The following is a 14,984-nucleotide window of genomic DNA, read 5'->3' on the forward strand; positions in this document are numbered from 1 at the left end:
TACCTATTTGCTCTTCAAAAAGTATCAGATGTCCTTTGACCATTGTTCATTTTAGCAACTGGGTCCTGGGAAATCAAAATTTCTGCAGGACAAATCGTACTGGTGCTTGGACTTCTGCTTTGGTGGTGCTTTGACTTACACATTACGAATGACTCTTAAATGAAATTTGAAAATACCATAGAAGTGGTTGTTTAGAGGATACATAATGCTGTTTTAATCAGTTTCTTTGGAGTGAAAATACTTAAATGTTAGATTGTATTAATTGGGATACACACAAGTGTATTATTTGGACAATTAGAAATTATTTTGAGTGGTATGAAGTCATTTGGAGTAGCTTATTAGGATATCAAATGGTTCTTGAGTGCTTGATTTATATGTGGCCTGTGGTATATAACATGTAAGCTTTATAGAGGAACAAGAAGATGGAGTTAATACTTTCAAGAAGATTTCTGCTTCAGAATATATTGTCTTTTTAAAAAGAGATGCCCATCTAAAGTGCATTTTAGGTGGTCTTTTTGAAATTCTTTAGCTATTACCATCAGAACATGGATATGCTTAGGAGACATATAAGTCCTGATAATTTTTATAATCTGTTGAACAAAAATATTTTGCCAGCTATTGTATTTGTACATTATTTAAAAATTTACATTTACTAAATAGATCTAAATATGCATGAAAATTTGTAATTTGTAATAAATTTTGTCTAAGATTTTGGTATTAGCTCCTCATGGATGGCTTTTTGTTCCTTTTTAAATTTTTTTCCTATTCCACAGTGGAATAGAGAATTCATTTAAAATTTTTCTTCTCTCTAGTAATGTGGAAAAATATGTCAGCTGGTTTCCTGGCTCTTGGAATAGCAAATTGTGTTTATATTTATGCCAGATATGATAGATGTATGACTAGCTACTCAATGTTGTAGCTACTCAAACCTTTACCCACTCAACCCAGTAGAGCTGAGCGGTATACGTGAAATGATGTTGTGTGTCTATCGTAATTACCCAAGTCCATTAAAAATAATTTTTCTGTTACTAGGTTTGCATATTTGAAGGTTAATTATAACAGCCATTTGTTTCAGATCTCAGGAGATCTATGAATAGATTGCTTGCTTCAAAATTGGTTAACTAGAAAATATATTCTTTGTTCCCTGTTTACCAGAATATTCCGGTTGAGCCTGTAACTGTTTTTGCTCCCTTCTTACTGTTGTAATTATGGAGGCAACGCTACCTATTTTCCGTGATCATTAATAGGCTAGTTTGTAGGAATGCCTCTGGATGTAATGTTTTTCAAGTAACATGTTCCTTATTTTGAGGTCTCAAAATTAATATGTGGATATTTATCTTACATTTAGGATTTATGAAAATGGAAAATTATGAGGCATTTGTAGGCTTTGATCTCTGTAAAATACCGCTCTCCAGTGTTGCACAGAAGATTATGTCTGCTATGCATTCAGGTGATTTAGTGGAGTCTAAGAATTGGAGAGAGAGTGAAAAGAGTAAGTAATTTTTATAAACATCTTTCTGTCTTGTGACCTTGAATGTTAATTATTTCTTAAGTTAAGGATCGAAAATGAAACAGCAGAATTATTGTCAGGAACCGTGTATTGTGTAGGGAGGTTCTTGCTACAGACATGGAGCCCAGCTCCCTTTGGCTTATTCTCATTCAGTGATGACTGAGCTTCTGCTCACTGGATTTCACATTCTCTCAGCCTTTACTGCTTTAAAATGTAACACTCTCTTCATTGTTCCAGGCATTTCTGTCAGAGATTTCCTGAGAATCTGCATCGTTTAACCTTGGAAAAGCTGGGCTCTTTCACAGTGCCTCTCAGTTTGTTCAGCCTTAGCTCTTGGGTCATTGGATGCACATGGACATAGTACTTGCTGTGTGTGGCAAACGGGAGATGTGTGTTAGTGTGTGTCTTAATGCTGCCTGAGGACTGTAACCTTTTAGGTGTGTGTACTTAGGATAGGATGTCACATAGCAGCGGTGGCATGGGCACAAAGTGTGACATTTGGATCACCAGTTTGTTTTACCAGCAAAGCAGCTTGTTGTTCTTGTTTGTGTCTTAATATTTAAGTCTGGGCCAATAATGTGTTGTTTCTTTTCTACAGAGTAAGTTATATGTGAGATATAATTGATAATTGTGATTAAGTAATTGAGAGCATTGACAAATAGTGCAAAAGCTATATAAGTGCAGTTTCTTGATTAAAATATAGTAGCACTTAACATTTCAGTCTGTTCATATTCAGACATCTGTTGCTCATGAGCCTCATTGTAGTAAAAGTCACTGATAAATGAACTGCTAGGAAGTTTTGGGTATGGACCACATACCTAACAGTTGGTAATGTTTTTGGGGAATGGTGTAGGGGAGATAGTAAAGAAAATAAATACTCAGATGTCAAAGGGCTTTCTCCTTTATTCTGTATACTTTCTAAAATAAAAGAGCAGTGGGCACTTGACAGAAGTGGAAATGTACTTCCCTTTAAAAACTGAAAAGAATTTAAAAAAATACTGATAGGAATAGTGCAGTGCCTCTGGAAGTTTCAATGTGAGTCTCTGTGAAGAAAGATTTTTGGCGATCAGTCCATCTTGTGAACTCTATTGTCATACTCTTCAAATACCCTATAAAATTCTAGTTTTCATAAATTTATTGAGAGGTAATGGGAAAAGATAAGGTATTATTTTTCTGTCAAGTGTTAAAGGATTTGGAAAGAGTGGACTTTTCACAAAGATTCCGTATCGGCTGTTGCTGTACAACACTGTTACTACAAATACTTAGCGACTTAAAACAATGCACATTTGTTTTCTCCCAGTTTCTGTGGGTCAGGAGACTAGGCACAACTTAGCTTCATCCTTTGCTGGGCTACAGCGTGGATGTGTCAGAGGGTTTGGGTCTCATCTGAGGCCTGAACAGGGAAGCATTTGCTTCCAGTTCACAGGGTTGTTGGCAAATTCAGTTCCTTGTAGGCTTTTGGGCCGAAGGCCTCTGTTTCTTCCAAGTTGTTGGCTGTAAAACACCCTCAGTTCTTTTCCACATGGTTCTTCTGAGGTGCAGCTTTTTCCCTGGCAAGACTGACATCCCAGTCTTCTGCAGCATGTTTGGGAGCATCCTGTCACTGTTGCTGTACCCTGTGGGTTAAGAGTGAGTAGGGACCACCTTGGAGTTCATCTGCTTCAGAGTTTCATCAGTTTTAGTTCTTATTTCATATGGATTTGATTAAGTTGGGTTGCTGGTGGGTTTTTTTAAATATTTTTTTATTATTATTTATGAGAGAGACACACAGAGAGAGAGAGAGAGAGAGAGAGAGAGAGAGAGAGAGAAGCAGAGACACAGGCAGAGGGAGAAGCAGGCTCCATGCAGGGAGCCCGATGTGGGACTCGATCCCAGGTTCCCAGGATCACGCCCTGGGCTGAAGGCGGCGCTAAACCACTGGGCCACCCGGGCTTCCCCTGCTGGTGGGTTATTGATGAATGATGCTGGACCTAAGATCTAGTTGATTCCTGGACTCTTGTCACATGCTGGGGTGACTGTGTCAGATCTTCATCTCTTACAAGGAAAATACTGCAAATCAGCGTTTCATTTCTAAAGCACATTTTGTACCAAAGAAATATAAAAACCGAATCCATAAATCGTTGAGAATAACTACAAATATTTGTTACTACAAACAGGTAAAACCAAACAACATTAGTGTTCTATGTCACTTTGGGGTCTCTGTCTTATGTGCTGTCCTGAAGGTGTGAAGACACACACCCAATAAGGGTTGGACTGTGTAGGTCTTCTTGCTATGAGATTGATCTTTATTTAAAAGCCCTCCGCTGGGAAAAAAAAAAATCAAAATATGCAAAAACTTCAATTTATCTGTAACCAATGAATATAAAGAGGACATCCACATCGTCACATTGCCAGAACCTCGAAATTTCATTCTCAGTTAAAACTCTCTCCCTGCTGGAGGTAGCCATCATCCTGACTTGCAGCAGTCGCTTACACTTCCTTACCATGGGTGTTTTGTGTTGCTCCAGAGGCCTTTTTTTGGCCATCTTTCCCTTCTGACTACATGGCTGTCTCCTTGCAGTCAGGGGTGACCTGGGATCCTGTCAGCAGGATGTGCCCTCAGGTATTGTGGGCCATTTCTGGGGTAGGCCTCTTTCCTTCCCTCTAGTAGGAACCTTCCTTTCAAACTCTGCAAATGATAACACTGTCCTAGAGGATTATACAACGTGTTGGAAGGACCCCAGTCCTGGAGAGACCACATGAAACATTTACAGCCAGCTGAGAACACTCAACCTCAGAACATGAAAGAAAAATAAACTTTGTTATTTAAACCACTGTCTTGTTGGGTCTTTTGTGACTGTAGCTTAGTTTTGTACCTTAATCCATACACCTTTATAAACGAGATTGAAACATGGGTCCATCTGACTTAAATTTTCATTGTCATTTGATGGTTCAGTAATGCTCCTAAAAGTCTTTGGTAAATACTGGGGGAGGAGGAGTTTGCAGGTCCGCTTCAGGGTTGCCAGCTGACCTGCTGCTCTGTATAGGGTTATGCGTAGGATTCAGCATATGTTTATTAAAAGAGATCTCTGTTTTGTCTGAGTGGCTGTAGAAATCAAATAATGTTTCCTAGTACACATTTGTCCAAATTGTTTTTCATTTTAACAGCTTAGATGTGAATTTGGTTTTCTAGTTTAAAAGAAATGTATACATATATATTTGCAGACATTACAAATTAATACAATTTGAAATCCCAAAGGTAAATATTTGTGAAAATCGAGTCCGTTAATATGAAGTGTGTCTTTATTCCACCATCCAGTAGAAATCTGCGATTTCAAGGACAGATAACATAAAACTAAGTGACCAAACAGATCTGTCTTGATTATGTTCATTCTAGTAAAGAGTATAATGGATAAACATACTATATTTTTATTTCTTTTTTTTTTTAAAGATTGATTTATTTATTCACGAGAGGCACAGAGAGAGAGGCAGAGACCTAGGTAGAGGAAGAAGCAGGCTCCTAGTAGAGCCCGATGTGGGACTTGATCCCGGATCCCAGGATCACACCCTGAGCCGAAAGCAGACACTCAACCACTGAGCCACCCAGGCATCCCCCTATTTTTATTTCTATTAAGTAAACATAAAATCCTTGTATCCAGTTATTTGACAAGCCTGCCAGGTGTTGGATTTCAATCCCCATTGCCCTCATACATGCCTGCATTCCTCCTCACTAGGATGTTGGCAGTGGCTTCCTTAATTGTTCTTTACCTTCATTATTGCCCCTTTGTCTTGCCCTCAGGCCTTTGCTAGAACTAGCTCAGCTTTTGTCCTTGACCTGTGCATAATACACTTCTGGAAACATCCCAGGTGCTTTGAGGGATCCCTGCCTGCCCTGTTCAGTCATTTGCCCCACTACTTGTCCCTCTACACCTCATGCAGATTTGACTGCGACTTCCAAACACATGGTATTTTCCGGTATCCTCCTCTACTTAGCCTTTTCTTCTTCTCCACTCAACTGAGTGAGGAAAGCATTTTACAAGGTCATGCTCAAAATACTTTTCCTTTAAGATTTACTTATTAGAGCATGAGTGGGGGGAGGGGCAGAGGAGAAGGAAGGAGATACCCCGCTGAGCAGGGAGCCCAACACTGGCCCCATCTCAGGACCCTGAGAACATGACCTGAGCCAAAACCAAGAATCAGTTGCCCAACTGATTGAGTCCCCCCAGGTGCCCTTTGCTCAAGTTTGCCTTATTGGAAGTAACCTGTCCTGGATTCATTTGCAGCTCGGTTGAGAGGACTCACCATAAGGTACCCCTGGTTGTATGATGCTCTGGCTCTTTGTGTGCTTTGAGATCCTTGAGGCAGGGCAGGGTTCTCACCTCTGAGTGCTGCCACACGTACACTCACCTGTGGCTTCCTCTCACTGACTTGAAAGAGCTTTCTATACACAATACATGTATGTGAATGAGTTCTAAATATGTTGTAAATATTTTGGGGAGATCTTTTTTTTTAAATACTTAGGAAATTGTTCTTAAAGCCAAAAGCATAAAGCCCATAATTCATATTTAAAAATCTTTCCTTACATCCTTATACACACAGGCATATAGTGAAAGGGTTCATCTGCACTTTTTTTTTTTAAGATTTTATTTATTTATTCATGAGAGACTGAGAGAGGCTGAAACATAGGCAGAGGGAGAAGCAGGCTCCTTGCAGGGAGCCTGATGTGGGACTCAATCCTGGACCCAGGGATCACACCCTGAGCCAAAGGCAGAAGCTCAACCACTGAGCCACCCAGGTGTCCCTCCACATTGTTTCCTTTTCTTTTTTTTTTTTTTTTAAGATTTATTTATTTATTTATGATAGAGAGAGAGGCAGAGACACAGGAGGAGGGAGAAGCAGGATCCACGCCGGGAACCTGATGTGGGACCCGATCCTGGGACTCCAGGATTGCGCCCTGGGCCAAAGGCAGGTGCTAAACCACTGAGCCACCCAGGGATCCCCTCCACATTGTTTTAATTCAGGCTTTTGCTTTGTTGAGCCCTCTCCCCATGGAGAGGTTGCTAACCCATGCTAATAATGTACTTGCTATATCCCTTTTACACTTTTCTCCATTTCTTCCCATGATTGTAATTGTAGCTCGCATGTGTGGCTGCACTATGCCATCCAGCCCCCTCCCCCCTTCCAGTGGGATTAGCTGAGACCTTCCTTACAACTGTACCACACTGGAGCTTCCTCTTCACTCAGTCCTTTTCTCCCGCCAGAAGCTTTCTGTGGCCAAAGCTTAGTCTGATTCCCAGGAACCCAATCTGCTATAGTTGGTGCCAGGAGTGGTCCGAGAAAGCACACGTGGCATTTTGGAGTAGGCAGACTGGCACTGATGGCTTCCTCACAGGTTGTAGTGGAATAGGAATGGTAGCAGTGCAGTTTAGCCTTGGACTACAGGTGGATTGTATGGCATACCAGTGGAAGCCACTGCCCAGGCTGCTGGGATTTACTGTGTATTTGAAAAGTACAAGGCAGCGGCAGACAATGGAATTTGTGGCTGTGGCTAGTAATAATAGATCCTTTGGAAAAAGACAAGGGCTGAGGGTGATTAATAAGCAGTTACAGGCTAAATGTAACCAGAGAACTTCCTAAAAAGAGACCACTTAGGACCCTAAGACCAGTACTTAGTCCTGCGACTTGTAGGACTCTAGAGAAGGCTTGGATTCTCAGCCCAGGCAGGTGTGCTACTTCAAGGTCAGAGCCTTGATCAGGAAGAAGGATGAGACCCTGAGATTTGCCATGGACACCTGGATTGGCACATTCAAATTCTGAATCCTAGATTGCTCTGGGACCTGCACATGTGGCTACTTCTCTGTTAAAGAAGGAGCGTCCCCCGTCCTATTGTTGCTGAAGGCCATGCAGGTTGCTTCTCGATAAACACCTCCTCCCTCAGGAATTTCTGTCTCCTTCCCTCCTGGCCATTAAGCCAACAACCTAGCTAAAAGTTATTGGGCCTGTTGGGGAAGCCTGAGATGTGCGCCGGTCAGGTGAACCAAACCATATGGTAATTTGAACAGGGAAAGAAGATTTTAACTAGTAATGGGATTAGCTACCTAGGAGTAAAGAAATAAACACAGCAAAGGCAGACACGGAACAGCTCCCCAAGGTAGAAGTTGAAGGAGTAAACAATGGGAATGACTTGGCCAGCTAACATGCACTAGCCTGTCACCTGCTGTCCCAGTACAAGCACCTGGGGGCTCTTCAGTGGAATGGTCATGGGCCAGGGTGGAGGTCACACATAGACCCAACCACATGCACTCCCACTCACCAGGGCTGATCTAATAATACCTCTGCTGAATGTCCAGCCTTCCAACAACAGACCAAACACCTAGTCCCCAGTACTACCATCCTTTGAGGGAACAGTCACTTGGCGGCAAGTTGACAACACTGAATCTTTTGTGCCCCTAAAGGTGTGGAGGTGTATCTTGACCGGAATTGACATGATCCAGGCATGGCTTTCCCTTTCCTGTTTGCAGGGCCTCAGTGAGCTCTAATATCCAAGGCTCAGAGTGTTTGATTCACTGACAGTTACACAAGCATTGCATTGGACATGGGGACCCACTATACAGCAAGGGAGCTGCAGTGGGCACGTGATGTGGACCCAAGGGTTCCCCCAGCGACATACCCAGGAGCACCACCCTGTTGGAGAGAGGAATGGCCTGTAGTAGGTGTAGCTTCCAGCAGCATGGAGGAGCAACCTCCAGGGTGTGGTAAACACTGTCCATCAGTAGCCACTACTGGGTGTAGTGTCCCCAAGATGTATAATTAAGAAGGATGTGGGAGTGGTCCTGCTTACCATCATTTCCAGTGCTGTAAATTTGTCTCTCCCCCAACACCTCTGGGTTCTGCAGATTAAGTCTTGACTGCCAGAGGGGAAACTCACCTGGAACATGCGAAAAATGCCATTTAATTTGAAGCTGCAGTTGCTGCCCTATCCTTTCAATAGCTAAGAGACTGGCAGACAAGGAACATAAGCAGTTGCTTGTGTACGCTTGAGCAGTCTCAAGCAGTTGCCTGAGATGCCTCCTGATCACCCGAAGTCAGGGCTGCTGTTACATGATGGTGCAAGGAAGCATACATTTGGTACCCAGCTGATAAGACTAGTCACCTCTGTCCTCTGTCCGAATCTGACGGCAAATGCACTGACCATGGCCTGAGAAAGGCATGGTGACCAGGGGCTTATAATTCTCAGAGATGAGGGGTTTGGGTAGTTCTATCGATCAGATGAGCTATGTAGACCAGCAGAAGTGCTAAGCCAGGGTGAGGGGACTCTAGAGTGTGCATTAGAGGGACACAAATATCATTTGTAGCTTTGAGACCAGCTTCAGTGACCAGGTGATTCAGTTCATCTCATTAACCTTCCTTTTAAAAGTATCTTCCAGGAAGAGGCCCACCAGCATCCTGAAGGAGCTACTTTCAGAATGTATCTGCAGCAAGTGGCTGGGAGCAGTGCAGTGTAGTGCCCAGTAGCAAAGGACTGTAGTGAGTCCTGTGGATGCCCAGATTCCACCATTCATCACCCCACCTGCTGGGAGTGTTGCTGAAGGATGAAGCCTTCCTTCAACATTCACAAGAGTGAAGCCACCTCTCCTGGTGGCTGCCTCAGCTGCACACTCCTTTCCCAGGGGCAACTGATCCAATGACTGGTCAGTGCTGGCATATAAAGGCCTGCTTCCGTGATCCATTGGGGGATAACTCTATAGGCCATCCAGGTCCCAAGCAGGCCTTTGTAGTGACTGCATCTTGGGCCGGTCCTCCTTCCCTCATGTTCCTGTAAACATTGATCCTGAGAGCACTCCCCACTAACCTTTCCAAATGCAAACCATCTCAGAGTCAGCCTCCTGGGGACAAGGCTTATGCCAGTGAATGTGTATAACATATACATAAGCAGGGAGATTTGGTCACTAGTTGCAAAAATGAGATCATATTTTCACAGATTTCTGTGTCTTCAAGGCAATTAATAAAACTCTAAGTCATTCTTTTCAGTGGTCATGTGCTTCATGGTGTAGATGTTATATAATTTATTCATCAACTACCCTTTTGATTGGTATCTGCTTTGTTTTTCAGTCCTTTGCCATAAAGCAACACTGCCATAGATGTTTTGGTTTAAAGCTACTTATCATTGCATATGTTTCTATGAAACAGCCAATAGTGAGTTTGGTTAGATGATTTATACATTTTATATCTCTGCTTTTATTGAGGTTACACACACAGATTCTGCACACAAAACACGTGTATTCTGAGTTTATAACTCAACATTTCACAAACTGAACACTCCTGTAACTCATGCAGATTAAGAAACAGGACATCAGTAGCACCCTGGAAGCCCATCTTTGTTCCTTTAGGACAGTCCTCTTCCCAACTCAGGAGTGATGGATGTTTTAATTTCAATAGGTGTTGACAATTTCCTTTCCAAGAAGATTCTAGCTATTCACATTTTTACCAGCAATGCCTGAAACTACCTCTTCCTTCTACCTCTGGTTGCATTAAGTTTGCATTTCCCTGACCACTAGAGAGTTTGAGTATTATATTGTGTTTATTTGCTTTTGGGATCTGCTTATTTGTATACTGCTTCTTTCTATCTTGTACTCATTTTAAAAATCAAACTGTCTTTTTTTGCCTGCGTTTAAGTGCTTGTTGTATAACACGGATATTAGCCCTTTATCCTTTTTGTTCCAAATGATTTTCCCAGTATGTTCTTTTCTTTCAGAAGCAGTACTGCTATCCCTATTTATTAACCTGTTGTATTCTACTGAATTGAGATACTATCTTTGTTCTATAGTAGAGTCTCATAAAGCCATGGGTCAGTTACTGGATTGTCTGTTCTGTTTTAGAAATCTTTTGACTCCTCCTGTCCAAATACAACATGAATTTGATTGTGGTCGCTGAATAGTATGTTCTGATAGTCAAGCAAGGCGAGCCTTATTGTTTTTTAACTTACTTTCGTGTCTGTTTTCAGATATCTGGTATTTCATATGGCCTTTGACATTTTTTTCAATTAAAAGAGCCCTTGTAGGGTCTCTAAATGGAATTGCATTAAATTTATTTTTGGAAGAATTGAACGTTTGTGCGTATCTGGATGATGTGTCCTTCCATTTGTATAATCCATTTGTATAGTTTCAATGCCATTTTATGAGATTTTAAGTTGTCATCATTGAGTATCTCATGCTTTTTGTTAAATTTATCCTAAGTTCTTTTTACTGTAAAGATTTCCCCTGTTTTCATGTCTTGTTTGTTATTATTGCTGTGGAGGGAACATAAATCACAGTGGTTATGAAAACAAACACCTGAGTCATGCTGCCTGGGGTTGAATGTGGTTCCATCACTTACTGCTCAGTCCAGGCTTATTAAAACAAAATTTAAAACAGAAGTTTGTATTAATGATGTTTTACTGAACCTCTTATTGTTCCATTGAAATATTATTCATTATAAGAATCTCCTCAAACCTTTAATACTTTTCAAGATTTCTGTAAAACGTCAAACTTGGGTTTTCAGATTCCGGTATATAATGGAAATGCCAAGTAATAATTTCTAATAAACATTTTATGATTACCTGGATCTGTCTCCAGTTAATTTGAAGATATGTTACATAAATGTTTATTGTAACACTAGTATATGTTTTGGGTATGAATGTTACTATGTTGTTTTATATAAGTAAAGTATAAAAGTAAGTAGCATGCTTATAGAGGCCACTTTCAATGTTTAGCTAATTACATGACTTAGATTTCAATGTTTCTTTAATGCCTTGTGTTCCCTTTTTGTGTTTTTAAAAGCTTCAGAAGTGGTAAACAATTCCTGTATTAAGTATTCAGTACTTCTTGAAGATGGGAAGAATCAATCACTGGAAAAAAGGGTAAATCATTGCAAATATTATTAATTCTAAATAGATAACTTTCACTTATTCAACACATACTTAATTGTCTAGTGTATGCTGGGCACTGTGGCTACCATGCTGCAGAAAATAAGGAACGGAGTTCTTCTCTAGGAGTTCATGGCTGAACTTGCTTGATAGGGGAGGGGAAGACAGAGCAGTGCTGTGACCCTACAGGACGGTGCATTTAGTGCCATGGTAGGAGTCAGCTCACTGGAACAGAGACTACTAACCCAGCTTTTGTGCTGTCTCATTTTGTTTTTTTCTGGGTGGTGGGGAAAGTAGTCTGGGAGCCTTTTTGAAGTCTGAAAATTATGCATGAGTGGTCACCTACAGGATGATCAGGAGCCCCAACCATTAGAGAAGAGGGGGAGGACTTGGTAGAAATGTTCAGGTTAGGGAGAAAGCTGGGGCTCTGGGATGGCTGAAATACAGAGAAGTCCCAGGAGGGAGGGGGCACAACTGCTCAGCAGATGAGCCATGTGGGGTGGGCAGGAGGGGAGGGAAAGAGGAGGTCATCTCACTAAAGACAGTGGCCGAGAGAATAGACTCTGGGACAGGTGTGTTCAAAGCCCAGCCTCACTCAATGTAACTGAAACTCCCTGTAGTAAAGTGGGGATGGCAGGACAGCCCTTGCCATAACAAGATGGTGGTTTGCCCTCAAGTGGAGGGAGAGGGGATTCGACAACTGGAAGGTGCCCCTTTGTGAGTGAGCCCAGATTTTCTCTCTGGGCTGTTCCAGCAGTGGTAGAGAGCCAGCTTACCCAGGTTTTGTTCATTGCTTTCAAAAGAATTTTGAAAAGCTCATGACATATTTTTAAGTTGAAATTTAAAATATTCATAACAAGTTTAGAATGTTTCATAGGACACAATTTCTGGTGTATTGACAATATTGACTTTTAAAAACAGATTTTATTTATTTGAGAGAGAGAGAGGAAGAGAGAGCATGAACAGGGTGAGGAGCAGAGGGAGAAGCAGGCAGGTGGCTTGATCCCAGGAACTCTTGGGATCATGACCTGAGCCAAAGGCAGATGCTCAACCAACTGACCCACTCAGGCACTCTGGCAATATTGACATTTTAAAAATGATTACATCATTGTTTAAAATATAGCCACTTAAAAAAATACTCTGGTAACCTAATACCCACAAGCATACTTTTAAAAAAGACATGAGCAAGATATTCTTCAGCAATCGAAATTTTTTTATTTCCCTTTTGCTCCTCAAACTTCTTTTCTTGTATCCTCTCTTGCAGAATTATTAATGTAATATAATTTTATGCCTACAAGTCTTTTGTTGAAGCCATATATTTCTCTGTAATAAAAATGTGAGCATAAACTTAAGTTTTCTGTGACCCTATGCCAAATATTGAAACATTTTCCTTCAAAAGTATTTTAAAAGTACTATTAATTTATATTTGTTCAAAACACCATAAATATATCACAAAATCTGAAAAATAAACATTAAAAATACATTTTATCCTAAATGAATCCAGTAATGAGATGAGTAGAATTCTTTTTTTACCCTCAATTTGTGAATTTATGAATGAATATTGTACAGTATAAGATCAATACAGTAAGAGGATTGCTGCAAATCTGTACTTTGAAAAATTTTTAGTAGATGGATTAACATTATTGAATAGTTGTGGTGATCTCACTTTCTCTGTAAATGACTTTTACCTGGAAGTTGTAAATCATAAATCTGCAGCATTAGGTGCATCTGTAAAATACTCCCATCCATGGCATCTTCCTTACAGACACAGGGTATGGTTGGAGACTTTTTGAACTTCTGCCTATTCCATCCCCTGATTCAGATATGTACTCCTAACTGGGTTGAGAAAAGTTACTGCTCTAGAAGATACTATATAGTTTCATTAGAAAGTCTGATCATAGATCATGAGAAGCTGTCCCCCCACTTTAGACAAGTTTTACCAGAAATTAGTTTGGTTTATAGATCTCTCTTAGGAATCCATATTCCTAAAACAGTTCATGTTTTCCTGCAGAATCTGAAATCTTTTACAAGCCAGACATCAAGAACGTCCATCAAGCTCCGTCTTCAGCCCTCCAGTATCAGACACACAGATCAGCTGTCCACTTACCAAAAGCAGAAGAACATCAGCTCATTGGCTCCTCCCAGTTGTTTCGTTCCACAGTGTAACCAGGAGGCTTCAGTCCTACAGAAAATGGAGTGTAAAAGAAAGTATTTCCTAAAGGAAAATAAAAATAATGAAAAAAAAGAAATGCCCATGATTTTTAAAAGAAAATGTAGTACACATAATTTTTCAGGGAAAACAAGTGAACATGTGGCATTGGAAGAAGATGCTGATGAGGTTGAAGCCTACCTAAATTGTGGGAACTCAAGAGCCTGCAAAAACCATTTTTGTGATGCTAGGTATTTGGATGACATGGAGAAAAGCCAGCTGATTGAAATGCTCAAACAGGCAGTAACCGTGGTGGTAACACTGATATATGAGGATGGTTCCACCCAGCTAAAAGCTGAGCAGGTTAGTGAACAGTGTTGGGTTTTGTTTGTTTCTTTTCTTTGGCACTGTAAAAGAACTGACCCCATTTTTTTTAGTGTCTGATTTTGATGGGAGAGCTAAGAATAAGATTTGAAGCCTGCCCCTCCCCGCCGTGCTGAATGACTGATAATGCATAGCTCTCTTCAGATTTTTAAGAAACTGCCCAAACGTTTTCCAGAGTGGGTATGCCTTTTTTGTATTTGTGAGGGCTCCAAATCCTTAACCTCCTTGCCAATACTTGTGGTCTGTCTGGTTTTGACCATTCTGGTGGGTGTGAAGGGGCATTTCCGTAATAACTAATTAGATAGAGCATCTTCTCATGTGCTTAGTGCCATTTGTGTATCTTCTGTGGTGAAATGTCTGTTCAGATTGTTTGTTCATTTTAAAATTGGGTTATTTGTGTTTTATTTTGGATCTGTAAGCTTTTTTCTATATTTTAATATAAGACCCTTGTCAGATCTATGATTTGTATGTAGTTCTCCCAATCTGTGGCTTATTTTTTTTTTCCAGTTTCTTACTGGTGTCTTTTAAAGCACAAAGTTTTTAAAATCTGATGAATTCCAATTTATCAAATTTTTGTATGCCCTTACTTTTGTTGTTATATTTAAGAATGCTTTCCCTATGCAGTTCTTTAAAATATTCTCTTGTGTTTTCTTCTAAGAATTATGGGTTTTGCTCTTATATTTAAATCTGTGGCTCACTTTGAGTTCATTTTTGTATATATTGTGAGATAAGGGGCACAAACCTGCCTCTTGTGTGCTGATATCCAGCTTTCCCAAGCTGTTGAAGGGACTCCTTTTTCCCCATTGAATCTTCTTGGCACTTTTCTCAAAACTCAATTGGCTGTAAATATAAGGCTTTATTTCTGGACACTTAGTTCTTTCCATTGATCTATGTGTCTGTCCTGAAGCCTATATCACAGGGTCTTGGTTACTTTAGGTTTGTTGTGAATTTTGAAATCAGGAAGTAGGAGTCTTTTAACTTTGTCTTTTTGAAGATTTTTTGGGGGTATTCTGATTACTTTGCATTTCCATATAAATTTTAGGATCAACTTTTCAATT

At 40.5% G+C, this 14,984-nt stretch overlaps 1 protein-coding gene across 2 annotated transcripts in view; it reads left to right on the top strand.

Moving 5' to 3' along the window:
• The window catches only part of POLN (DNA polymerase nu), a 156,408-nt gene that overhangs the window by 14,819 nt on the left and 126,605 nt on the right, over nt 1-14,984 (top strand). For both annotated transcript variants that reach the window (XM_077876322.1, XM_077876323.1), the window contains exons 3-5: nt 1,349-1,492; nt 11,308-11,387; nt 13,405-13,905. In XM_077876322.1, coding sequence (XP_077732448.1) covers nt 1,354-1,492; nt 11,308-11,387; nt 13,405-13,905 — 720 coding nt within the window. In that variant the 5' untranslated portion in view covers nt 1,349-1,353. The remainder of the gene's footprint in view (nt 1-1,348; nt 1,493-11,307; nt 11,388-13,404; nt 13,906-14,984) is intronic.

This window comes from Canis aureus, chromosome 2, assembly GCF_053574225.1.
Source record: "Canis aureus isolate CA01 chromosome 2, VMU_Caureus_v.1.0, whole genome shotgun sequence".
Classification (NCBI taxonomy): domain Eukaryota; kingdom Metazoa; phylum Chordata; class Mammalia; order Carnivora; family Canidae; genus Canis; species Canis aureus.